This window comes from Protopterus annectens, chromosome 1.part1, assembly GCF_019279795.1.
Source record: "Protopterus annectens isolate FY-2018-M chromosome 1.part1, PAN1.0, whole genome shotgun sequence".
Lineage (NCBI taxonomy): Eukaryota > Metazoa > Chordata > Ceratodontiformes > Protopteridae > Protopterus > Protopterus annectens.
The window spans coordinates 1,834,024,036-1,834,051,011 of record NC_056726.1 but is presented as its reverse complement, the minus strand read 5'-3'; the positions used below and the strand labels follow the sequence as shown (position 1 = coordinate 1,834,051,011).

The following is a 26,976-nucleotide window of genomic DNA, read 5'->3' as shown; positions in this document are numbered from 1 at the left end:
TGAATCCCCCATTTGATAGTTCATCACTTTTTGGACCATCAGTGAAGGAAATCTGGCCCACAGTGAGCAGGAAGGAATGTTGTTGTTGGCCAATAGGGATCAAGTTTTCTAACCCCCCCCCCCCCCCCAAGGTCTTTTTGCAAGAACCAACAGGGAGGTAAGAAACTTTGGTTCTGAAAGTCGCAGGGTTCCTTCCAGGATGCTCCTGAGGATTCCTCTTCCAGAGGCAGGGAAAGAGGGTTCAATGGTAGATGCCACCCCAGAGGCAGAGGGGGTCCACAGAACCAAGGCTTCAGAGAACCTCTCTCCAAAAAGTCCTTTCATGCCCCTGAGGCATTGCCCAACTGTCCTGCCCTGGAAGCAATTGGGGTTGGTTCTTGTTGTACTTAAATGCCTGGACAGCCATGAATGAATGATCAGTGGGTACTCAATATCATATCCAGGGGTTATTACATTCCCTTTTCTCAACTACTTCAAAGTCCCAAGAGAGTTGTCCCCGATGTGCCATCAGGTCAGAGGGAACTGGTCCAAAGAGAAGTTCTAAAACTTCTAGAAAAAAAGACCAGTGACCTGCACTCCATTTTGGAACTCTGCAAGTTGAATTGGTTTGTCAAGTCGTCGAAGTTCCGGATGGTCACTGATCATTCCATCCTGCCGCTTCTGCACAAGTACGAATGGATGTGCACTGCAGACCTCCTGGATGCCTACTTTCACATCAAGATAGACTGGTGCTCCAGGAGGCATCTGTGCTTCCAGCTAGGAGTCAATCATTTTCAATTCAGAGCCCTACCTTCTGGACTCACCACAGCCCCCCAGGTGTTTACCAAATGAATGGCAGTGGACTGCAGGGATTCCAGGTTTTTCCGTACCTGGACAACTGGCTCCTTACGGCACCCACAAGCATCAACTGACAATACTGATGCAGTACCTTTTGGAGACCTTCAACGAGTTGGGCATTACTATCAATGTGGCCAAGTCAAAACTAACTCCAGTGCAAAGTCTGGAGTTTATACGATCCCAGCTCAATACAGTGACAGAAAATGCAGCTTTACCCCCTCAGAGTGGACTTACTCAGGTAGCAAGTCAAGGCAATTCTAGTGGTCCCACTACCACAAGTGCATCTCATTCTCAAGGCTCTGGGGTCCATGTCAGCAGCTATCCTTGTACCGTTGGCAAGATATTTCATAAGGGTACTTCAGTGGATGCTAGCAGTCCACTGGTCCATTCTCTATCATCTATGCCGATATGAGACACCCATCTGCAGACAGCATCTTCAGTGGTGGCTTCTTTCACAGGACCTCTTCCAAAGCAGACCTTTTTATATTCCCCTTCCCATGGCCAGTGACCACGAACAATTCCCTGCTAGGGTGGGGGGGGGGGGCATTTCAGGGCAGAACTCTTAAAGGCAGGTTGTCCCCTACAGAGATAAAGCTGCACAAACATTCTAGAGAGGAGAGCAGTCCTCCTGACACTGCAAACCTTTCAGGTCTGCCTTCCTCTGGGACGACTGCAATTCATACAAACATGTCAGTGGATAAGGTACATAAACAAGCTGGGGGGGGGGCATGTTCTTATCCACTGTGCAGAGAGAGGCTACAAGAGAGTGTAGGAATGGGAGATTTCTTCCAGTCACTTCCTTCTTGCAATGCACATACCAAGGAGTCCAACATGTTGGCAGACAGACTCAGTAGGTCCACCTTGAGCCTGCATGAGTGGTCCCCGAACCCATCAGTGGCATCTCAGATATTTGGCCATTGGGGCCAGCCTTGCTGCGACCTCTTTACATCCCCAATGAACAAATGCAGCAGGTACTTTGCCCTCATCCCCCCAGAGGGGCAGTCCCAGATGGATGCTCTAGTCCACAATTGGCCTCCGGTTCTCCTTTATGCATATCCACCAATCACATTGATCCCCAAGGTACTACAGAAAACCCACAGAGTAAAAAGTGTCCCATGATCCTCATTGCCTCCTCCTGGCTTTGTCAGATGTGGCTTCCCTTCCTACGGTCTCATCTGAAATATCCTCCATGGATATTAGATCCAGCACCAGATCTCATCTGAAATATCCTCCATGGATATTAGATCCAGCACCAGATCTCATCTTTCATCTCTCATCCCCCAGGGTTGAAAACCCCAAACCTCGGATCCCTTCATCTAACCACATGGTTTCTCCACTTCCTGTGCTATTAAGAGTCCAGGCTAGTCCAGGCTGGCTTCCCATGTTAAGAAAATTATTCTTGCCTCTCAGAAACTATCCGCTCAAAATCTCTACAACAGTAAGTGGAAACTGTTTTCCTTTTGGGCTGCTGAAAGAAATCACAATCCCTTCTCTGCTCCAGTTTTTGATATTCTTCCATCTTTTATCCTCTTTATCAAGACAGTGCCAGTTTCTCCATCAAAGCTGCAGCTAGTGGCCATTTCCAATTTTCATGTTAGTAGGGAGCCTATTTTTTCCTCCAGACTACGCAAGGCCTATATTAAGGGTGTATTTCTCCTCAGGCCCCCTGTCAAAGATCCCTCTCCCTCTTCGGGATTTGACTATGGTGTTGCAGTCTCTCAAAGTCCATTTAAGTTGGCGCATTCCTGTGATATCAAGTTCTTCTCCTGGAAGACGGCATTTCTTGTGGCCATAAATTCTAAAGGGTCTCTGACATGCAGGCTCTGTCATCCAAGCCACCATATATCATTTTTCACAAAGACGGAGTACCCTTGAGAACTAATCCTTCCTTCATGCTCAAGGTAGCCACTGAAACTCGTATCAACCAGCCTATACAGTTACCGATCTTTTTTTCCAAAATCATTCCAATAAAGGCAAAGACACTAGATATAAAATGGAAGTTAAGATTTTACTTGCTCAGATTTCCTGAAAGCTTTAGTCCTGGGCAATTGTTTGCAGCGGTCTCTGAACAGAAGTGTCTAAGGTTACAGTTTCCAAATGGATGTCAAACTGTATTTCCACAGTTTATTCTCTCAGGGGCTTAGAGTTACCTCATCCTCTTAGGGATCACTTTCTCAGGTTAGTTGCTAACTCATCAGACTTCTCTGCTAGGGTGTCTATAGATGACATTTTTGCTGCGGCCACTTGGTCCACTCCACACACCTTTGATTCACATTACAAACCAGATACTGTCTCCAGAAACAGAGCATCTTTTGGTTCCACAGTGCTCAGGCACATCCTTCCATAGGGCCACCCAGGATACTACTGTAGCTGCGGATTCTGACCCAGTGGTGATGAATGAAATGGAAAACATCAGATAGGCAGTTGTGCACCTACCATAACTTGGCATCTGTGTTTTCCTATTTTGTTATTCCTGACTTCCTGCCCACCTTCCCCAATCCATGCTCTGGAGGGATCTGAGGAAGCAGGAGTCATCATGCTCCTGGACTAAGTTCCCTTGCTTAAAGTTTCAAGTATATACTCTATGGGGTAACTACAGCAAACTTGATCTGAGGGCTAGAGTGCAGAAGGGGTTACGGGAGAGTAAGGAGCTCAAGTCTTGGATCTAGGTATTGTGTAGTGCCAGATCAGATCCAAGACCAGTATTGAGGAACAATGCAATATGATAACACAGATGCCAAGTACATAACTGTTACTTTCATAGGTCAACTTGGCTACCAAACTACCTCAAAAGGAGTCTGTGTTGGAAGAACAGAGGCAGGAGCATGGATACTGGATCTGTTTTAGGGAAAGTCCTCTTCAGTCTTATCGAGATGGGGCGAGGGTCATCTTATGCAGTATGATGTCATGAAGCTCAAGAACAAAGATACAAATCTCAGAAGAGGACTTTTACTGAGATGGCTGAATAATGAAGCCTCAATGGACACATTTGTTACTGATACAACTTTTAAAAATATCTTTCAAGGTACTTGATACACCCTCTTTCTGATCACATCTGAGCGCGCACACACAGAGGGTAATATTTTTTTTTTAAAGTTATTAGATTTTAAATACAAATTATGACCAACTCTTGTATTTAGAAATATGTGCGCGTAAAAAATAAATATTAACTATTTACAAGAGAGTGTCTACTAACAATGAAAATTCTTACACATTACAATTGATATGAGTATAGCTATTTTTGTTTAGCAAGCAGTTCCTTAAAATTTGTCCACATATAGTAAGAAGTGATTCTAGTAGATCCTGATTTGACGCTGATAATTTCCAGATGACATACTTTGGTTGCAATATTTTTGAATTCTTTGAAAGAGGTTGTAACTTCATTCTTCCACTTCTTGACTAGCTTTCCCAGCAATTGATAAAATGGATCATAAGAGAGGGTATTTCATTCTTTTAACACAAACAGGAATACAGGTATTAAAAAGAATTAATGACATGGATAATACAAAATTATCCCCAGATAAAGCCTATTAAAAGATTAGTTATTCCAATAAGGTGCAAGTAAAACACAATCAAAGAACATGTTTTGCCAATCTGCTTTAAGCTCCTGTTTACATATCCAACAAACTTGCTTCTTTTTAAACATTAATTCAATTTTATGAGGTGTGAAGAAAGATCTATGCAAGAATTTCCAAGTAAAAAGTTTCCATGCAAGAGAAGCCTCTTTGGAAGATATTAAAACTGATTTTTTTCCTCCATCTGGAGATCAGTGTTAAGTAAAATAGTTCCAATAACTGCCATTGCAACTTTTTTTTCTTTCCTCAACACTCTACATAATTTGGATAAGACACCCTCTCCCAGTGCGGTTTATTGTATTAATAATAAAAATTCAATTAATTTTGGGATAAGATTTCTTACCCTTGGTTGCATTAACTTAATCTTACCTTCTACGCATTCTTGACAAGACTGTACATACAACCACATATATGCTTAAATCATATTTGCTTATGATATAATCAACAGAATGCAAACATTTCATTATTCATGGATTGAAACCAATACACCAGATTTTTTTTCTTTAAAGGTAATCATTGTGTCTAACTTTGAAGTAAAAAATATTACTTTGAGTGTATGCTATATGGAAAATAAAAATCCATGCCTTGTATGTTGAATTTTAATACGTTTCTAAAGTTATTTAATAAGTAGAAATAAAAGTCAGTTGTCTGGAGACTCCTTTCTGAAAAGTAACCTTTTAGCAACCACGGTAAACTACTGTGTAGTACAAGATTCTGATTAAAGTTTATATCAAGTTTAGATTCAATGAAAAGGGATCCAAATATCAAGTTTAGATTCAATGAAAAGGGATCCAAGAAACTCTTTCCACTTGGCCTTGTATATATTTTTGATTCAGAGAAACTGTTTTTATAACTGATGTTGGTAGTTCAAATCTCTCCTACTTTCCATTCCCTTATATGATGATTTAAGGCAATTCTTGGTTAGTTGAGGAACCAAAAGATATTTTAACATTAAAGCATTACATTATTTAATACATGTTTTAGATGGAGGCAAAGATGATTGAACAACATGTACATTTCTTGGTAAAATAATCATTTTGACTATAGTCTCTCTTCCACTGTGAAGAAAAATGTGTTCCATTTATTTATTAAATTCTTTTATACAGACTATACTGTTAATATAATTGTAATTTATTATATTATTCATGTTATCGGTTATAATTATCCCTAAACAGTTATTTTTTCTCTGACAATTTAGTAAATCTAAAATTTTCTTATCAATATTTGCATTTATGATTAATATTTTTTATTCTGTTATTAGAAGAGAGGCCAGATTTTTTGGAACACATCCACTGTTTTAAAAATGGCAGAAAGGGTATCAATGACAGAAGAATGCATGTCATCATCAAATAATTGGATTTTACAAACCAAATTTGCATTTATGCCAATGCCTTTTTATGTCTAAATTTAACATAATAAATTTTGCAAAAGGTTCCATAATTAGAGTAAAAAGCAAGGGTGAAAGAGGATATCCTTGTTTAGCTCCCTTCAAAATTTGTATTAAATGAGAAGTTAAAGTACCAAAACAACTGTCATAAGGAAGATTTATAATATGTGAAAAATTACTTGAAAAATGACATTCCAAGACTAACACAAGATATTTCCAATTCAGAGTCAACAGCACTATTAGCATCCAGACTCAATGTTAGACTCTTGTCTTGTTTACATAGTCAAGTACTGTGATTATTCTTTTATAATCATAAATATTTCTATTTAGAATAAAAAACAGGTTGATCCTCATTGATCAAAGAAGTCAGAATATATTTTAATCTATTAAAATGAATTGCCATGAATAATTTATAGCCTGCATTTAAAAGTGAAATTGGTCTGCACAAATAGCATTCAGTTGGATCTTTGTTAGTTTTTAAAACTAGGGAGATAAGAGTATATTTCCAGGATGGAGGAACCTTTAAGTGTTTAATTGTACAAAAAACTTTGTGTAATATGTTTAAGACTTCTCTAGGTAGTAACTTTTACAGTTCTGGTACAATTCCATCATTACCTTGTTGCTTTGTTAGGTTTTGTTAATCTGAGTTAGAATTTCACACACAGACAAGTTACTCAATTAATTTCACTTTGTCATCAGATAATTTTTTATATTTTTTATAAACATTTTGATTATCCAGAGTCTTGTTATTACATTATATTCATTGATTTTACTACAATAAATTATCTTAAACTTTTCTAGATTAACCCTACTTTCATGATTTAAAATTTCCAAATGCTTACTATTTAGATTATTAATATTTACTATGTTACTGTTACCTGTCTGACTTTCCAGTTTTAGTATGTCAGGGTTATCTTGCATCTCATACAGTTTTGTCCCATTGTTTTTTCTTTATTGATAGCCAATTGGTGACTCTACCAAAAAGATATGCTTTTAGTGCATCCCACAGACACATTCCTAAAATATCTCCTGTATTGTTAATGTCTATAAAATAAAGAATGTATTTAATACAGAAGTCCTTAAAATCCTTTAAGCAAGTTATATATGCTGGTATCCTCCTGATCTTGATGTTACTGTTAGATTTTAAAAACAGCTCAAAAGTGACTGCACTGCGATCTGAAAGTTGGCAAAATACCACTAACTTTGCCTGGTTTATCTACCAACTCATAGGAGACATATACTCTATCAGTTCTGGATTATGTTCTAAGTCTGTGTGAGTAATGAGTCAAGAAAAATGATTCTGGATCTGATAAATCACTTATGTCCCCAATATGAACTAGTTCAATGAACTTTAACAGTACCTTTGCTGATGCCTGTATTTTCCCGTTTACTTATTGTATTAGTATCCTTTGAAGACCATATACAATTATAATCTCCTGCTAGTATGATGCTGCCTTTTGAAATTTGAATTTTTTGTTATCTTCACCATTATACACTGAACTGCTGTAAGTTTTCAAATGTGCAAAAGTGTGTTAAATGTTAGAGAAAAGAATTGTCCCCATTTGCCTCTGCATTTTCCAACTACCTTCAAATGAAAAGTACAGTTTTGTACCCACCATAAATGTAGATGTCCGGGAGGTATGCATCTGCAGTCCTAACAAATGGGTTGTCCTGTCGTCAGGCAGCCCTTCGGTCGGCCGGATTCCAAAGTCTGGGTCTGGCCTCGGCTGATGTCGCACTTCACCCGACGTCATAGCTGCAGTTCTTCGGTATAAAGGTATCAGCCGACGCCATTTTCCTCAGTGTTTCTTGCCCCAGATGCCAGGTGCCCTCTAGGAAGGCTAAATTTGGATAAATGTAAAAGTTTCCGAATAAGAGAGAGCAAATAAAAATAAACATGTATATACATATATACAAACAAATACACCATAATAGATTCCCCCAGCTAGCTAGAAGATGGGCAAATACCCTAGGAGTACCACAGAGGGAAGGAGGGAGGTAATCCTGACTGCAGATGCATACCTCTCGGACATCTACATTTATGGTAGGTACAAAACTGTACTATGTCCTTCAAGGATGCATCTGCAGTCCTAACAAATGGGTAGAATACCATAGCCAAACTGGGGGAGGAGGAATAATAAGATTATGGTGTAGTTAAGATCCCTTGCAAAACAGCAGTGGCAAAACCTGCTCGGGATCTGGAGTATAAGGGTAGATTATAATGCTTGGCAAATGTATGCACGGAGCTCCAAGTAGCAGCCTCTAAAATGTCTTTGGTAGCCACTCCTCGTAAAAAGCTGTAGTAGTGGCTGTAGCCCTTGTGGAGTGAGGTCTGATGTTTTCTGGAGTTGTCTTTCCATGGTAAGAGTAACAAAATCTAATGCAATTTCCTATCCACTTAGAGATTGTCTGTTTTGAAATTGCTTTTCCTTCCATTCCTGTTGCATATGCTACCAGTAGCTGGTCAGTTTTCTATTGCTCTTGGTCCTGTCCAGGTAGTAGCGCATTGCCTATGTACATCCAAGGTATGTAATAGTCTTTCTCCCTGTTCTGTGGGTTGGGGAAGAATGTAGGCAGGTGGATAGCTTGGTTTAAAGATACCCTGGAGACCACCTTTGGCATAAAAGTAGGATTAGTTCTCATGGACACTATCTTGATGGAAGATAAGGAAGGGCTGTACTGCCATTAATGCCTGTAGTTCAGAAACCCTTCTTGCTGAAGTGATTGCAAGCAGGAAAGCAGTTTTCCATGATAAGTACTGTAATTCTGCTGTTGCTGCTGGCTCGAAAGGAGGGAGTGTCAACTTTTCTAGCACAAAGTTCAAGTCCCATGCGGGCAATGGTGGCTTCCTTGGTGGTTTTACATTTTTAATTCCTCTCAGAAACTGCCTGAGTAGAGGATGTGAGAAGACTGGAGGGTCCGTGTTGTATTCTGCGGAAATAGCTGATGCATGAATCTTAATGGAAGAATAGGACAGGCCATTGTGGAAAAGCTCTGCCAAGTATTCTAGGATGTTAGCTATGTTTACCAGCGACACATTTTCTCCTTTTGCTGCACTCCAAATGAGATATCTTTTCCATTTTGCTGAATAAGTTTTCCTTGTTGAGGGTCTGCGAGCCTCCAAGATAATGTCTTTAACCCTTTGAGATAAATCTGGGTTATTTTGTCTTATGCAATGTTCCAGGCAGCCAGCTGCAGTGTTTTTAGGTTTGGATGCAGGGTTTTGAAGTTGTTCTGTGTTAACAGTAAGGGAACTAGGGGCAGAGGCCATATTTGTTCCCGAGACATGCCCCTCAGTAATGGGTACCAATGCTGCCTCGGCCAGTCTGGAGCTATCAGGATGATCCTTGGACGGTCTTCTTTGATCTTCAATAGCACCTTGTGCATCAAAGGAAGAGGTGGGAATGCATATGCTGTCAGGTTTTTCCAGCTGAAAGATAGGGAGTCCACCTTCCAAGCAAGTGGGTGGTATGCCCTCGTGCAGAATTTTTTCAATTGGTGGTTGTGTGGGGATGCGAATAAATCTATTTCTGGTAGTCCCCATTTCCCTGTAATGGATTTGAAGATGTCTGGATGCAGCATCCATTCGTGGGCATCCGTGGTAGTTCTGCTTAGGATGTCTGCTAGTATATTTTCTTTTCCTGGTACAAATATTGCTTGTAACTGAATGTTGAAGCTCAGGGCCACATTCCAGAGGTCCACTGCCATCCGGGATAGAGGGTATGAATGTGTGCCTCCCTGTTTGTTGATGTACCACATAACTGTGGTGTTGTCCGTCCTTATCAGCAATTGACCCTGTCGAAGAAATGGTCTGAATGTCTGAATTGCCAGTTTTACTGCCAGCATCTCCTTCTGATTTATGTGTAGGTTCAGCTGGTCTTGAGTCCATAAGCCTTGTATGCACTTGTCCAGCATGTGTGCCCCCCAACCGAGGTCTGAGGCGTCCGTTGTGATAGTCTGGCTTGGTTGAGTGCTGTGGAAGGGCAGCCCTTTGTTCGATTGACAGGCCTGAGCCCACCATTGGAATTCTTGCTTCAGGCATGGAATTATTGGAATTTGGGTTTCTAGGCTGTGCTTGTGCTGAGACCATTAATTCCTTAGGTACCATTGTAACTTTCTCATATGTAGTCTGGCATGTGGAATCAATATTATGCAGGATGCCATGTAACCCAGGGCTTGCAGGACTTTCCTTGCCGTTAGCTGGTTCTGCTTTGTTAATGCCATGAAATAGAGAGGAAGGTGCTTCTGTTTTTCTGCTGTGAGGGATGCCATTTGATTTGATGTGTCCAGCTCTGCACCCAAGAAAGTTATCCTTTGGGATGGTATCAGCCTTGACTTTTTTATATTGACTGTGTATCCCAGGGCTTGCATTAGATGAATGACCTTTTTCAAATCTTTTGCTAATTTGTTTTTGTTGTCCGCTTGTAACAGGCAGTCGTCCAGGTAAGGGTAAATTTGAATTCCCTGAAGCCTGCAATGAGCAATTACTGATGCCAGGCATTTCGTGAATACTCTGGGCGCAGTAGATAAGCCAAAGGACAATGCTGAGAATTGATAATGCTCTGATCCTGCAAGAAATCTGAGGTATCTTCTGCAATTTGGTCGTATGGGGACGTGCAGGTATGCCTCCTTGAGATCTAGAGTTACCAGCCAAGACTCCTTGCCCAGCATGGGAAGAAGCTGCTGTAGGGTCAGCATTTTGAATTTTGGAACAATGAGGTATGTGTTTAGAGCGGACAGGTCGAGAATAGGTCTCCATTGGTTTTCTTTTCTTGGCACCAGGAAAAGTCTGGAGTAAAATCCTTGCCCTTGTTCCATAGTCGGTACCCTTTCTATAGCTCTCATCCTTAGTAAGTGGTGTATTTGTTCTAGAGCTTTTGTCTTCTGATTTGGAGGTAGGTTTGGCATTCCTCTCTTCCTTGGTAGAGTATGGAAGTGAAACCTGTAACCTTGGTCTATTGTCTGTAAAATCCATTTGTCTCCTGTGATGTGATGCCAGTTTACTGAAAATAAGGCTAGCTTTCCGCCTAAGGGTGCTTCTAGTTGTTCCCTGGTAGGCGGTCTCAGAGCCAAGTCACTGTGATTGTCCTGTGGAAGTGGTGGTGGCTGGATCTGTGGCAGTACTTCGTTGGTTGTTAGGCTGCCACTGACGTCCCCTGCAGGCAACTCTGGATTGACCCCTGCCTCTTGGGCGCCTATTCCTGCCTCTCTGAGCTCTGGAGGTGTCTGGAAAGGACCAATTCTTGGAAGGCCAGTTCCTACTAAACCGTGGAGGCTGGACCTGTAAAGAATCCTTGACTGTCTGGACAGATTTTGCTTTCTCTTCCACCTTCTTCAGCACCTGCTGTGCAGGGGAGCCAAACAAATTGAGCTTATCCATGGGAGCATCTAGGAGCTTTGATTTAACATGGTCTGGTAAGGACTGCTCTTTTAACCATGCATGTCTTCTGATCACTGTACCAGTCATAGCTGATCTAAAGGAAGCCTCCAGTGCATCATAGCCGCATTTTAAGGAATGATTACTGACCTGCTGAATGTTATGTACCATTTCCTGAATAGATTTTTTGTCTAATGGTTCAGACGAGGACAGTTTTTTAGTTAACTGATCTAACATAAATTCCTGATACTGAATCATGTGGAACTGACAGTTTAAGGCCCTAGCCGAAAGAGTAGCAGAAGTGTAAACTTTTTTACCCCATCTCTCTAAGGCCCTAGATTCCCTTTCAGAGGGGAGGGTTTCTGGCAGAGGTAGCTGCTACAGCCTTGGGTCCCTGGGAGATAGTTTCAGGATCTGCAAAAGGAGCCTTATACAAATGATAATGTGTGTCCGGAACCCTGTAGTACCTGTCGGGCTTAGCAGGGGCCGGAGGAAGAGAATCGGGAGCAGTACAAGCATCATTAAATGCATCATCCACAACAGTAAGTACTGGAGGAATGGCTAAAGGCCTATGCTGTGGCAAATGCAAAAAGGTCCTAAGCCTTTTCCTAGAGTCTGAAAAATCCTGGCCCTGCCATTGAAATTGTTCCCTCATAGCATGCAAGGTTTCCCCAAAAGAAAATTCCTCAGGCGGAGAGGCTGAAGGAATGGACTCTTCTGCATCAGAGTCCTCATAAGGAGAATAAGGGCCCTCTGTAGGGTTTGTATTATCTGAATCATCAGAGGAGTAATCTGAAGAAACTGGCTCAGGGGGCTCTGCTCTAGGCCTCTTCTCTGGAGGTGGGTGAGCTGTCAGGGTGAGGTTGGGATCCCCGGATCAAAGAAATGAGATCCTCTGCTAGACTAAGCATTTGAGAACTAGAGCTAGGCCTGTGAGAGGGGGTCTTAGCAGGCACAGTTTTGGTAGATTTTGCTGCTTTAGCCCTGGCAAAAGCCTTAATCAACATGGATGCAGGGGGCCTAGCAGCTCCACGAGCAGGAGTAGATATATCTAAAGGTATAGTATCAGATAAATCCTGTGAACCTGCAAGAGCAGGTGGGATTTTCAGTAGCAGATTCAGCCATGCTGGATGAGGCCTCGGTAGGAGGCAAGCTTTCGCCGAAGGAAGAACCGTGGACTCTGTTTCAGCCGAAACAGAGACACTCGCGGTTGACTTAACCGCGGTTTCGGCCGAAACCGCGGACCGCGAGTGTCGGTCCTTTTCCTTGCGCTTTTTAGTTAATTGCGAAGTCGGAGTTTCCGACGGCATATTGTAAGCAAAAGCGGAGCCGAAAAACTCCTCAGCAAATTCCGACCGACGTCTAAGCGTTCGTCGGTTGAAAGAAGCACAGGCTAGACAAGCTGCTACGTCGTGGTCTGGGCCTAAACAAGGTAGGCAGTAAGAGTGGAAATCTTTATGAGGTATTTGTTTCCCACAAGTTAAACAGTTATTCACTTTTTCTGACATCGGCTGAGGCAAGAAAGAGTCCCCAACGGGGTACTTAGCTTTTTAGAAGTCTTCGGTAGTAGTAATCTCTGGTTCTGACTGACCGGCACTTGCGAACAGCTTCTGCTTTGGGTGCCACGCGGCAAGAAAGACTGAGAAAAATGGCGTTGGCTGATACCTTTATACCCGAAGAACTGCAGCTATGACGTCGGGTGAAGTGCGACATCAGCCGAGGCCAGACCCAGACTTTGGAATCCGGCCGACCAAAGGGCTGCCTGACGACAGGACAACCCATTTGTTAGGACTGCAGATGCATCCTTGAAGGACATCTTGTGTACTTCTACCTTGTGCGAGGGATTACAGAACAGTTTCTGCGTTCTCTGGAACTTTCACAAAAATACTAACACCTATTTGGACTTTTCGGACCACAAACTGCTTATGCATGTGATTATTCCCCGGTTCATTTTGTCATGTTGTGCAATTCAAAAATAGAAGATTCACATTGATGAGCACTATATTTAAAACATACAACCCTCTCCCATGGGCAGTACTTCTCCATCCTTTGTTACTACAAAAGCAGAGCAAGTCTAAAAATATCCAGTCCCCAGACATCTCCCTGCATAAGACATGTTCCCTGTATAAAGCAACAGTAAGGGATGTTTCCTGCATCTTTGCCAAATTTAGTATAACCTTGGGTCTTACCTGGAAACAAATCCAAAATAATCAGTGCAACTACCAAGTTACCAAATAAATCCACAAAGCAATACAGTATGCTACTACAGATGCTGGCAATAAAGAATAAATCATGTTGCTTGTAACAATAGTAAGATCACACAGATCAATGTTATGCTACTACTGGACGGCAACAATGAAGAATGTGCAGTAAGGCTGTCAGCAATTAACACAGATCACAGCTTGGTGCTAGGGATGTAGACAGTGAACTAAAGTGATGTTAACCTGCTACAGATGCCAGCATCAAGCAAGAATCATGACATGCTATTAAAGATGGCAATAACACTGAATGCAGTACCTAGTCACTCTGCAGAGGCTGCCATCATTAAAAACATCATGCTACAATGCTAAACATGCCAGCATTTTAAAGTAATCCATGACAAGACTGCTGTATCTGCCAAGACGAAATGGCTGTTAAAAGTTTATTTTATGCACAACCTCTTTCCAAAGAACTAGGTGTACTAGTCTTGTAAGCAAACAGTTAACATAAATTTAATACTAACCTGTTCTGATGGATGGGATGGAGTTGGAAGGCTTCCTAACTCCTTTAAGTGCTTGTTTGTTTCTTTGGCAAGCTGGTTCGTATAATGTTGCAGCTGCTGTCTATAATTAAAAACGGATGACAAGTTAAAAAAAAAAAAAAAGATTAAAAACAGTTTGTGAATATTGGTTAGAACAGCCTACAAGTTGACTCCGTCTTTTTCTGCAGCTGCTGTCAGTCAATATTACTGTTTATCAACACTGCTAATTCTGCTGTCAACCACATTACCGACAAAGTATACAATCATACTCATGACAAGTTCGGCTCTGTCATTGCAATTTTCTCTCAACAGTGGAGTTTCTAACCAAGATAGAAGTAAAAGGAATGCAACCACCACTGCAAATTGGCCACAGTTTGAACTAGAAAACAATACTCATCTACAACCTTAAGTCTTATTTACTGAATGTTTTATACAATGCAGTTTTAAAAGGGGCTCAACATGGGTGTGAACTGTTATGAAGTATCAGTATTAACACATACCTTCACCAAACAATTAAGAGGGCAAAAATCCTGAAAGTAATTCTCAAGCTACCAGTACAGCAAGTAGTGTTCCATTCAGAACAAGTACCAAGTCTCAGATATAAAACTAATCTAACATTTAACAGTTTAAAAAAATAATTTCTGATTTTCTGCTTTAGCTTTTCGGGTACATTCTATTTTTAAATTCATTAGCTTGCTGGTGTCTTCTTTGCTGGCTCTTCAATTTCCATGGACATGTGCACCTGCCCTCCTCAAAGTTACTCATTCTGAACTTACTTATAGACTCTAAACAGTTAACCAAAGCAAGATCCAGGGTGCAGGTGTTCATATGCTAGTCCCAGACATACAGTAAAATACCCGCAGAAGCTTCAAAAATAAACTGCTTTCTTGTTCTCCTTTTAAGTACCAGATTCAGACCCATGTTCCACATTTTATTTCTTATCTTTTTGTTAACTGATAAGTCCCACTAGGCTAGTGGCCTTTTTTCAGGGGAGATCGAAAGTGGTATTATGCTAGTGTGGGAAATTTGGCCACGGCAATAGGAAACTTCCCATACTCTTTTCTATAGGTGCCATGGGGATCATTAACATCCATGTGAACTACCACTCAGACGGGACCTCAGTTTAACATCTCATCTGAAGGACCACAAAGAGGAGGGCAGCACCTCCCCCCAAACTTTGCATTGCAGTGTTAGCAATCCAATCTCCTGGATCCCACAATCTTCTGGTCTTCCACCACCAAAAATGAGTGCGCTACCTGCTGTGCCACTGACACCGCATAACTGTAATCAAAGCAAATCCCCTCCTGGCCTGAAGAGTTATACAGGTAATTCACCATAATTGCAGACTCTCAAAACCGGCATCTGCACAAGGTTACCACCACCGGACTATTCAGCACCCCTTTTATCATACCACAGCCCTTCAGCAGTCATTGGACTCCAACCACTTTATACAGATATTCATAATGCAATATTTCATCCTTATAGGCACAGTCCTTTCAACCTGTCTCCAATTATTTCAGTAGCAATTGCATAAAACTCCCCCTTCCCTCACAAAATAGCTAAAGTGATTTTTTTTAAGGGAATCCCAAATAGTAAGAAAAATATTCAAGGAAAGAACTCCATTTACACCAACAAACAGAATGTGGCTTTAGGGACTCTTACAAGTTTTTGCTAGACAGAGTAAGAAGCAGAGAATCTTAAAAACAAGAAAACGTATGGCTATGATAGACTCAGGATACAATTGCCAAAAAGCAATGAGAAACTTAAAACAGGATGTACAACAAACCTACCTTTCCAATAAAGCCTACCCTACAAAAGAAAGCAAATTCAGCTTGCACTACTGGCTCTGTGGTAGAAACTGACGCCTGACTGTGACCCAAGTATCCAAAGAATCCTAGCAATCCAAGAGCTAAGAGAACTGGATCTGGAATGTCAGACAAGCACAAATGCCAGCTCACACATTCTGGGAGGAGGGAGGTAGCCTAGTCTGGTACGATACTGACAAACAATACTGACATACAACAGAGAATAAGTGTTGCTGTAAGGCAGTACAGACAAAGACCAGAATTCTCACAAACATACTCCGTAGCAAGGGCTGAGCGTGTACAAAAGCAAACATGCAGCCAGGTGCTGTTTGACAGTTATTCTTGTCAGGGCTAAGTGTGAAGGTATTTAGGGGAGTACAAAACTCCATGTGGATTCCCTTGAGAGGACCTTTCTCTGGTCCAAACACTCTTGCATCCCTGCAAGGGGGGTTGGGGTGAATGATCAGGAGTTTCACCTGTCAAGCATGCAATGGGAAGAAAAAAAAATGGACAACTGCAAACAGGCACAAACTGACTGTCAAAAGAGACAGAGGAGAAAAAGGACTTAAGAAAAAAATCCATCTTATACTTTTTGATGAAAGTGTGAACTGATGACTATGTCACCACTGCACAAACATAACTAAAAATATTCATTTCTAGAGAAGACTAAAGTACAGTTTTGTACCTACCATAAATGTAGATGTCCGAATAGGAATGCATCTGCAGTACTTACAAATGGGTTGTCCTGTCGTCAGGCAGCCCTTCGGTCGGCCGGATTCCAAAGTCTGGGTCTGGCCTCGGCTGGTGTCGCACTTCACCCGACGTCATAGCTGCAGCTTTCCGGGTATAAAGGCATCAGCCGACGCCATTTTCCTCAGTGTTTCTTGCCCCAGATGCCAGTTGCCCTCTTGGATAGCTAAATTTTGGATAAATGCCAATGTTTCCAAATAGTAGAAGGCAAACACAAAAAATAAGCATGTATGTACATATATACAAACAAATACACCATAAGAGATCCCCCCCCAGCTAGCTATTAGATGGTCAAATACCCTAGGAATACCTCAGAGGGGAAGGAGGGTGGGTAATCCTGACTGCAGATGCATTCCTATTCGGACATCTACATTTATGGTAGGTACAAAACTGTACTATGTCCTTCAAGGATGCATCTGCAGTCCTTACAAATGGGTAGAATACCATAGCCAAACTAGGGGAGGAGGAAGAAGAAATTATGGTGTAGTTAGGATCCCTTGCAAAACAGCAGTGGCAAACCCTGCTCGGGATCTAGAGTATAAAGGTAGGTTGTAATGCTTGGCAAATGTATGCACGGAGGTCCAAGTAGCAGCCTCTATAATGTCCTTGGTAGCCACTCCTCGTAAGAAAGCTGTGGTAGTGGCTGTATAATGAGGCCTTATGTTCTGTGGAGTTTGCTTTCCATGGTAGGAGTAGCAAAATCTGATGCAATTTCCTATCCACTTGGAGATAGTCAGTTTTGAAATTGCTTTTCCTTCCCTTCCTGTTGCATATGCTACCAGAAGCTGGTCAGTTTTTCTATTGCCCTTGGTTCTGTCCAGGTAGTAGCGTAACTGTCTATGTACATCCAAAGTATGCAACAGTCTTTCCCCCCTGTTCTGTGGATTGGGGAAGAATGTAGGTAGGTGGATAGCCTGGTTTAAAGACACTCTGGATACCACCTTAGGCATAAATGTAGGATTTGTTCTCATGGACACTCTGTCTTGATGGAAGATCAGGAAGGGTTGTACTGCCATTAAAGCCTGTAGCTCAGAAACCCTTCTTGCTGAGGTAATTGCCAGCAGGAAAGCAGTCTTCCAGGATAGGTGTTGTAGTTCTGCTGTTGCTGCTGGTTCGAAAGGAGGAAGTGTCAATTTTCTAACACAAAGTTCAAGTCCCATGCTGGCAATGGTGGTTTCCTAGGAGGTTTTACATTTTAATTCCTCTCAGAAACTGCCTGAGTAGAGGATCTTGAGAAGACAGGGGGATCGAAGCTGTATTCTGCAGAAATAGCTGATGCATGTATCTTGATGGAGGAATAGGACAGGCCTGTATGGAAGAGCTCTGCCAAGTACTCCAGGATGTTGGCTATGTTTACCTTTGACACATCTTTTCCCCTTTCAGTACTCCAAATGAGAAATCTTTTCCATTTTCCTGCATAGTTCCTTCTTGTTGAAGGTCTGCGGGCCTCAAGGATAATGTCTTTAACCCTTTGGGATAAATTTGGGTTAGTTGCTCTTATGTAATGTTCCAGGCAGTCAGCTGCAGAGTTTTCAGGTTTGGATGCAGGGTGTTGTAGCTGTTCTGTGTTAACAGCAATGGGATCAGGGGTAGTGTCCACATTTGTCCCCGAGACATGCTCCTCAGTAATGGGTACCAATGTTGTCTTGGCCAGTCTGGAGCTATCAGAATGATCCTTGGACATTCCTCTTTGATTTTCAATAGCACCTTGTACATCAAAGGAAGAGGTGGGAATGCATATGCTGTCAGGCTTTTCCAACTGAAGGATAGAGAGTCCATCTTCCAAGCAAGTGGGTGGTACGTCCTTGTGCAGAATTTCTTGAGCTGGTGATTGAGTGGGGATGCAAATAAGTCTATTTGTGGTAGTCCTCATTTCCTTGTGATGGCCTTGAAGATGTCCGGGTGTAGCATCCATTCGTGAGCATCCGTGGTAGTTCTGCTTAATATGTCTGCTAGGATGTTTTCTTTTCCCGGTACAAAAATTGCTTGTAACTGAATGTTGTAGCTCAGAGCCATATTCCATAGGTCCAGTGCCATCCGGCATAGAGGGTATGAGTGTGTGCCTCCCTGTTTGTTGATGTACCACATGACTATGGTGTTGTCTGTCCTTATCATCAACTGCCCTTCTTGGAGGAATGGTCTGAAATTCTGGATTGCCAGTTTTACTGCCAGCATTTCCTTTAGATTTATGTGCAGGTGCAGCTGATCTTGAGTCCATAAGCCTTGTATGCACTTGTCCAGCATGTGGGCCCCCCAACCGAGGTCTGAGGCATCCGTTATGGTTTGGCTTGGTTGAATGCTGAGGAAGGGCAAACCTGTGTTTGACTGACATGCCTGAGCCCACCATAGGAACTCTTGTTTCAGGCATGGGATTAGTGGTATTTTGGTTTCTAGGCTGTGCCTGTGTTGAGACCATAAATTCTTCAGGTACCACTGTAGCTTTCTCATATGCAGTCTGGCATGAGGGACCAGGATTATGCAGGATGCCATGAAGCCCAAGGCTTGCAGTACTTTTCTTGCTGTTAGTTGGTTCTGCTTTGTTAATGCCAAGAAGTAGAGAGGAAGTTGTTCTTGTTTTTCTGCAGTTAGGAATGCCATCTGTTTTGTTGTGTCCAATTCCGCACCCAAGAAGGTTATTCTTTGGGATGGTTTTTATATTGACTGTATATCCCAGGGCTTGCAGCAAGTAAACGACTCTTTGTAAGTCTTCTGTTAGCTTGTTTCTGTTGTCCGCTTGAATCAGGCAGTCGTCCAGGTATGGATAAATTTGGATTCCCTGTAGCCTGCAATGAGCGATTACTGATGCCAGGCATTTCGTGAACACTCTGGGCGCAGTAGCCAAAGGGCAATGCTGAGAATTGATAATGCTCTGATCCTGCAAGAAATCTGAGGTATCTTCTGCAGTTTGGTCGTATGGGGACGTGCAGGTATGCCTCCTTGAGATCTAGAGTCACCAGCCAAGACTCCTTGCCCAGCATGGGAAGAAGCTGCTGTAGGGTCAGCATTTTGAATTTTGGAACAATAAGGAATGTGTTTAAAGCGGACAGGTCGAGAATAGGCCTCCAATTTTTCTCTTTTCTTGGTACCAGGAAGAGTCTGGAGTAAAATCCCTTTCCTTGTTCCATAGATGGTACCCTTTCCACAGTTCTCATTTTTGCTAATTGAGCTATTTGTTTTAGAGCTTCTGTCTTTTGATTTGGTGGTAGGTTTGGCATTCCTCTTTTTCCTGGTAAAGTATGGAAATGAAACCTGTAGCCTTGGTCTATAGTTTGCAAAATCCACTTGTCTCTTGTGATGCAGTGCCAGTTTTTTGAAAATAAGGCTAGCTTTCCGCCTAAGGGTGCTGCTATCTGTTCCCTGGTAGGCGGTGCCAGAACCAAGTCACTGTGATTGTCCTGTTGCAGTGGTAGTAGTTGTGTCTGTGCCTCGCTGGTTGTTACCCTGCCACTGGCGTCCCCTGTAGGCACCACCTCTGGATTGATTTCTGCCTCTTGAACGCCTATTCCTGCCTCTCTGTGCTTTAGAGGAGTCTGGAAAGGACCAATTTTTGGAAGGCCAGTTCTTGCTAAACCTTGGAGGCTGAACCTGTAAGAAATCTTCTTTGCGTTTCTTAGCAACTTGTGAAGTCGGAGGATCCAAGACTTTGGAATTTAGGCCGACTGAGGGCAACCTGCAGCAGATTACCCAAATGTAATGACTGCAACAGTGAAACACGAAGAAAATCATACAGTTCTGGCTTTGAACAAAGCACAAAAGTGACAGCAAGGGACGTCGTGGTCTGGGCCTAAACACGTAACGCAGTAAGAATGGAAGCCTCAGTGTGGTATTTGCTTTCCACAGGCGAGACCATTGTTAACTTTTTCTGACATCGGTTAGAGCAAGAAAAAATGAAAACTCGGGTAGCTGCCGACTGGCACTCGTGCGAACTGCTTCTGCTTTGGGCTCCTTGGCAAGAAAGACTGATGTAATGGTGTCAGCTGTCGGTCCTGGAGCAACAGCAACAGACACAGAAATACTAAGCCTCTGGTATTTGGGCCGACTGACGGCTGCCCCTGGCAAGATAACCCACAAGTGATGACTGCAACAGTGAAACACGAAGAACATCCAAGAGTCCTAGTAGGAACGCTAGTCGAAGGAGTAGACAGGTAACAAGTACATCCAGAAGAAAAAAAAAAAGAGCCAGGGGGAGGAGGGAGGAAGTGAATATTGCAACAGGGAAGAGAAAGACATCTACTGTTATGGTAAGATCTTACCAACTGGACTATGTCCTTCCATTTCACTGCTGCAGTACTCCTTACAATAGAGAGAGAGTGTGAAAGCTCAGAAAGAAGAAAGGGAGGAGGATGGACCAGCAGAGCTCTCTAGGAACGCCTGAAGAATGGCCCTAGCAAAACTAGCTCTAGCTCTGGACATCACATCCAACTTGTAGTGCTTGACAAACGTATGCACAGAAGTTCAGGTAGCTGCCTCAAGACCAGAGATCAGGAATAGTATCCAAACCCTTGAAAAAGCACCAGAAGAAACCACAGCTCTAGTAGAATGAACCACAACAGAAGAACGGCTCTTGTCATGACAGGAACAACAAAAAGAAATGGCCTTAGAAATCCAAGAATAAATAGCTGGCTTGGACCAGTCAATCCTAGGGATCCAGGATGAAAAGAAACAAACAGCTGATCAGATTTATAGAAAGTCTTTGTCTTATCCAAATAAAATCTGAGATGTCAATGCACATCCAAAGTGTGCAGCACTTTCTCACTAGCAGATTGCCAAGAAGGGAAACAAGTGGGCAAATGAATAGATTGAGTAAGAGACAACTCCTTTACCACTTTGAGCATAAGAGGAGGATTAGTACGAAGGGACATCCCGTCCTTATGGAACACTAAAAAAGAAGGACAAGCCATAAGGGCTTGAAGCTCAGACACCCGTCTGGCAGAATTAAGGTCTAACAAAAGTACAGTCTTCCAAGAACAATGCTGTAAGGAAGCTGAAGCTCAAAAGAAGCCTGGGTCAATTTTTTCAAAACAAAATTAAGATCCCAGGGAGGAGGAACAGGCTTCCTAGGAGGCCTAATATGAAGACACCTTTAAAGAAACTGCTTAGCCTTAAATCTAGAAGCAAAAGGAGGTGCTAAAGGCAGACAAGCAGGAATACTGATAAGTGGGCCTTAAGAGGTGAATCAACCAACCCAGAATTGAGCAGTTCACACAGATAATACTGAATCAAAGGAACATCCACAGAAGTGGATCCAGGTTATGAGAAAGACACCAAAACAGAAAAATCTCTTCCATCTGGATAAGTAGGATTTCCTAACTGTGAGCTTCCTGGCCTCTTGCACATCCTCAGAAAAAAAAAAGAGGTCTGTATGGAATCAAAATCCAAATCACCCACAGTGTCAGATGAAGAGTGGCGAGGTTGGGTGGATGAGACACCTCGTCTTGAGCGAGTAGGTCCGCCCTGCAAGACAACTTTTGCATTTAGCCAACGGCAATCCTCACAAGAGGGAATCAATGCTATGTGGGTCACTAGGGAGTCGCCAGCAAGATTTTGGGAGCATTTGGTTGCATTTTGAACAGAACTTTTGAAATAAGAGGAAGGGGAGGGAAGACGAAAACATCTCCTTCCAGGAAAAAGACAGGATGTCTGGCACAAAAAGAGAAAGTTGTATGTTCAGAGAGGAGGCAAATTGTTCTCTGGGGGAGTACTAGTCAAGTAGATCTATGTCCAGAAACACATCCCTGTGAAGCATCCACTCATGGGATTGTGTTATGCACCTGTTCAGAGAATGTGACACAATGTTCTCACCTAAGGGACTGTAGACTGTTTGAAATGTCGCACGATACCGGACAGATGGTCCTCACACTACAAGTGCCAACCAGACCTCATCCCCCCCCCCTTGCTTGCTTACATACCACATCACTGTGATACTGTCTGTAAACACCAGAGCAGCAGAAGAGCTCTCATCTCAGACACTTAACTGGTCTTTCCTTTGTTGAGGCGACCAAGGACCCTGTACCTTCAGAGAGCTGAACATGAGTCTGCCTTTCCACCCACCACCTGCCAGTCAGACTCTCACCACAGACGCCTCAGATGTTGCATGGGGGGGCTCATCTGGAGGGTATACAGGGGACTTGGAGCACCCAGCAGATTCATCTGCACATAAACTTAAAAGAATTGATGGCAGCGCAGCAGGCCTTGCTGGCTTTCAAGGACCTACTCTACCCTGGGACTCTGCTGATCAGGAGAGACAATACCACAGTCATGTGGTACATCAACAAGCAAGGGGGGACACGCTCTTACCACTTGTGCAGACAAAGCTTGATACTATGGCCATAGTAGCATCCATGGGCTTACATCTAATAGCCCAGTATCTTCCAGGGAGGCTAAACTACTTGGCGGATCATTTGAGCAGACATGTTCTGGATCCTCACAAGTGGCAACTTAACAAGGACATTTTCCATCACATCACTCTTCATTGGGGCACCCCACAAGTGGATCTTTTCTCCTCTCACACCAATCATCTCCTTCCAACCTTCTGCACCACGGAGTTTCACAACAAAGCTTGGAGGGTGGACGTGTTGTCCTTCCCATGGACACATCTCTCAGTTTATGCATTCCCTCCTCTGCCTCTTCCCAGAGTGCTGCTAAAGATAAGGGACGAAAAACCAAAGGCTATTCTAATAGCACCAGATTACCCAGGCAGCACTGGTATCCCCTCCTTCACAGCCCTTCACAGGCTAAGCCTTGGCATCTTCACCTGGTACCAGATCTGTTGGTTCAGGGAGGGGGAAAGTTCCTTCATCTTCAAACTCTGGATTTAACTGCCTGGCTAATACTTTAAATCTTTCCAAACAGGTGGTTGAAATTTATGAGGCCAGGAGGCCTAGCACCAGAAAATCCTATGCAGATAAATGGAAGAGATTTTGCTCTTGGATGCTGACTAAAGGAGAAGACTCTTCTTATCCTTCTCTTTCCCTAATTCTTGACTACCTAGCAGGACTGCTTAATGGTGGACTTTCCTTTTCTTCAATCAAAATTCACGCTTCAGCAATTTCGGCTCATTCTTCTTTTGAGCGACCCATTTTTTTCTCACCCACTGATGAAACAGTTCCTGAGGGGAGCTAATAATCTTAGACCTCCCAGAAGAGCTCCTACTCCTGCTTGGGATCTTAATTTTGCCCTGGAAAAACATACTCTGCCTCCCTTTGAACCAGCTGCCTCTGCAGATTTGAAGTTTCTATCCTGGAAGACTGCTTTCCTTTTAGCTATTACTTCAGCTAGTAGGGTATCTGAACCGCAAGCCTTAATGGCAGTAGAACCTTTCATTATTTTTCACTCATAATCGGGCTTCTCTGAGAACTAATCCCTCCTTTATGCCAAAGGTAGTTTCCAGTTTAACCCTTAACCAGTCCATTCACCTGCCTACATTTTTCAACAATCTCCAAAACAAAAGGGAGAGGATTCTACACGCTCTTGATGTGCATAGACAGCTGAGATTTTACTTGGGACTAAATCCTTTCGAAAATCTGAACAGTTGTTGGTTAGTGTTGCTCCTGGGGCTCAGGGTAAAGCTATTTCAAAACAAACTATCTCCAAATGGATTGCTCATTGTATTCAATTTTGTTACCTGCAGCATGGGAAGTTCTCCCTCAGGGTGTTAGGACCCATTCTACTAGAGCATCCTCTACCTCTGCAGCCTGAGAGGTGTGCCTACTAAGGACATTCAAGAAGCAGCTACTTGGTCTTCTGTCCATACTTTCACAAAGCATAATCTGTTTTCTAAATCCAGGGCTGTTTTGCCTCTACAGTTTTGCGGGGCCTTCTTACAAACCCTTAATATATGATCCTTCCTCCACCCTTTGTCTCTTTGCTGGGCTTTGGGAATCAACCCATATGTGAGGACTGCAACAGTGAAACACAAAGAACACAGTACAGTTGGGTACACTTACCACAAATGTAGATGTCAGAGTGTATTCACTGTTGCAGTCCTGGTTTCCCACCCTCCATTCCCCCTTTTTTTCCTAAGGCACAGACTATATATACTTTTATTTTTTGTATGACGTGTCCAGGATGCTACCTTCCTGAGTTAGCCTTCTTTTTGGGGCTCCTGACAGTTAAGGCAAGAAAAACTGAGGAAATTGCATCAAATGCCTCCCTTTACACCCGACGTTCTGACATCAGTTTCACAAATCGGCAGCAACCAACGTCATATACCAAGGGCTCGGATATTCGGGCCAACCGGGGGCTACCGGGAGCCAGTGAATTGAGACGGGAACATTGAATTAATAAATTGGGAAATTGGAACTGCCTGAATTGTTCCCTGAAACAAAAGATATTGAAGTAATCCTGGAAAAAAAAAACAATTGCTTCTGAGGGGGCTGAGGAATGTCCATGAAAGGGGGAACAGATTTCCAAACCATGTAGTCACTTAGGTGGATAATGGATAGAACCCCAGGAATCCTGAGTAATCTTTAACCAAAGTGGAAGAAATGAGATAAGGCGAAGAGAAACAAGAATGTGGCAGAGAAGAACAGAACAGGACAGTCAGATGGCACCTGGTTTGTCAGGAAAAGGAGATTTGTGTCACAGAAGTCTAGGTAGCTTTAGCAGGAGGAGCCCTTTTTTACCCTTGGAAGGAGGACAAGACTGTCTACGAACAAAGGCCGGCTTATTAGGGTAATTCCTTTGAGACCTAGGCAAAGAAGAGAGAAAAATGTTTCAGTTCCTGTAAAGCTTTGCCCTTATCCTCAAGGGACTTGAGCAAATCAACAGAAGCTGCACCAAACAAGTATTGGTTATCCAAAGGGGCATCCATCAACTTACCTTTAATATCATCACACAAAGTTTGAAACCAAAGCCAGGAAATATCTGAAACCAAAGCCAGGAATATTTCCTCAAAGACCCAAAAGCAGCAGCTCTAGAAAAGCATCTGCTGCATCATAAATGCACTTAATAGAATGGTGAGCTACCCAAGAAGTCCATAACAAAGAGAGAGTAGAAGTCCTACCCTCAGAATCAGGAGGGTCAGAAATTACCTGATGAGCCTGAGAAAGCGGAGCCAAAATGTCTTGATATATGGGGAAGATAACGGACAGCCCTAAACGAAAGAGTAGCTGAGGTATAAACCTTTTTACCTAGCCTTTCCATAGCTCTGCTGTCTTTATCTGAATGAAGTAACTTCATAGACGGCTGTAACTGATATGGTTTACCAGATGCCACAGACAACACAGAAGGATCAGCAGAAGGACATTATAGACAAATCTACAATCAGGCACCCTGTAAAACCTAGCAGATGTTTTGGGGGCAGGGGGCAGGGAGTCTGGAGCCTGAGATGCAGTATAAAAAAACATCCAACAATGCAGCCAAAAATATGAACAGAAGGTCTAGGAAAGTCCATTTGTAGAAGCTCATAATACTTTCCTGAACCTCAGAAACCTGGACACAGCCCTACTTAAAACTCCATCATTCTGGAAACTGTGCCCCCAAAGGTTATCTCTTCAAAAGCAGTGTCAGGACTAGTGGACTCCTCTTCCTCAGAACCATAGTCTAAGGGTAGAAGTAAGGGATTACTCATCTTAGCCCCCCTCCTCCTCCGAGAAATCCTGTTCCCTAGAACTTTTGAGGGGAGTATAGGACCAAGGTGAAGCAGGAACAAACTCCTTGGGAAAGCTTTAAAGCCATAAGGGCATTAAACAACCCCCGAGTGAAACACTGCCATACACTCCGAGGGTCCTTAGGAGCAGGAGAAACAAGTTTTGTCTCTTTTTCAATGGGATGTCCACCTTATAAAATTTAGAAGAGTCCAACCACAGATGGCATTCTACAATGGTAGTCAGTACTTCCTCCCTAACTAAATCTGAGGAACACCCCCTAGGCCCTTCTGTAATAATTGCCCACGTTCCTCCCCTGAACATCCAAAGCAGATGTATGCAAGGCCTCCGGGGACATGAGTGAGGTCAGATCCAGGTCAGCCTCTGAAGCGGTCATAGCAGAGAAATCCAACGAAAGGGCCGGGTGATCCTCTGGGCTTTCACTAGCCTCAGCAGAGCATTCTGGTGAAGGCAGTACAGCAGAAGAATTGGACCTAGACTTCTTGGCCTTCTTCAAAGATGGCAAACCCCAAGAGCAGGATTTTCCTTCCACAGTATCTCTTACTAGGTCCAAAGAGGAAAGCAGACTACACAGAGAGACTTTGGGAAGAAAGCAGCCTGACAAATGCAACAGGATTGTATGGTCATGGGAAGCACAGAGACAAAATAAACACTGCTCGTGATGATCTTTATGGGGAATCTTGTCTCCTACACTGGCATTTACCCTTTCTGGATGGAATGAACACTACAAGCTACAAAACAAAAGGAAAAAAGATAAGAGCAAAAACCCCAGTGGGGCACTTACCTGAAAATGGCTTGGTGAACCTGCAAACGAAGCAGGCATTCAAACCGATCAAAAGCTGGCATTCAGACTGGCGGAAAATAAGTTCTAAGGACTGTATGTCCAGACATCACCTT

The 26,976-nt window shown here is 42.9% G+C and overlaps 1 protein-coding gene across 2 annotated transcripts in view; it reads right to left on the bottom strand.

Annotated features, from left to right (window-relative positions):
• STX12 (syntaxin 12) overlaps positions 1-26,976 on the bottom strand; it is a 471,540-nt gene that overhangs the window by 290,276 nt on the left and 154,288 nt on the right. For both annotated transcript variants that reach the window (XM_044084824.1, XM_044084825.1), the window contains exon 4: positions 13,899-13,998. In XM_044084824.1, the coding sequence (XP_043940759.1) occupies positions 13,899-13,998 (100 nt within the window). The remainder of the gene's footprint in view (positions 1-13,898; positions 13,999-26,976) is intronic.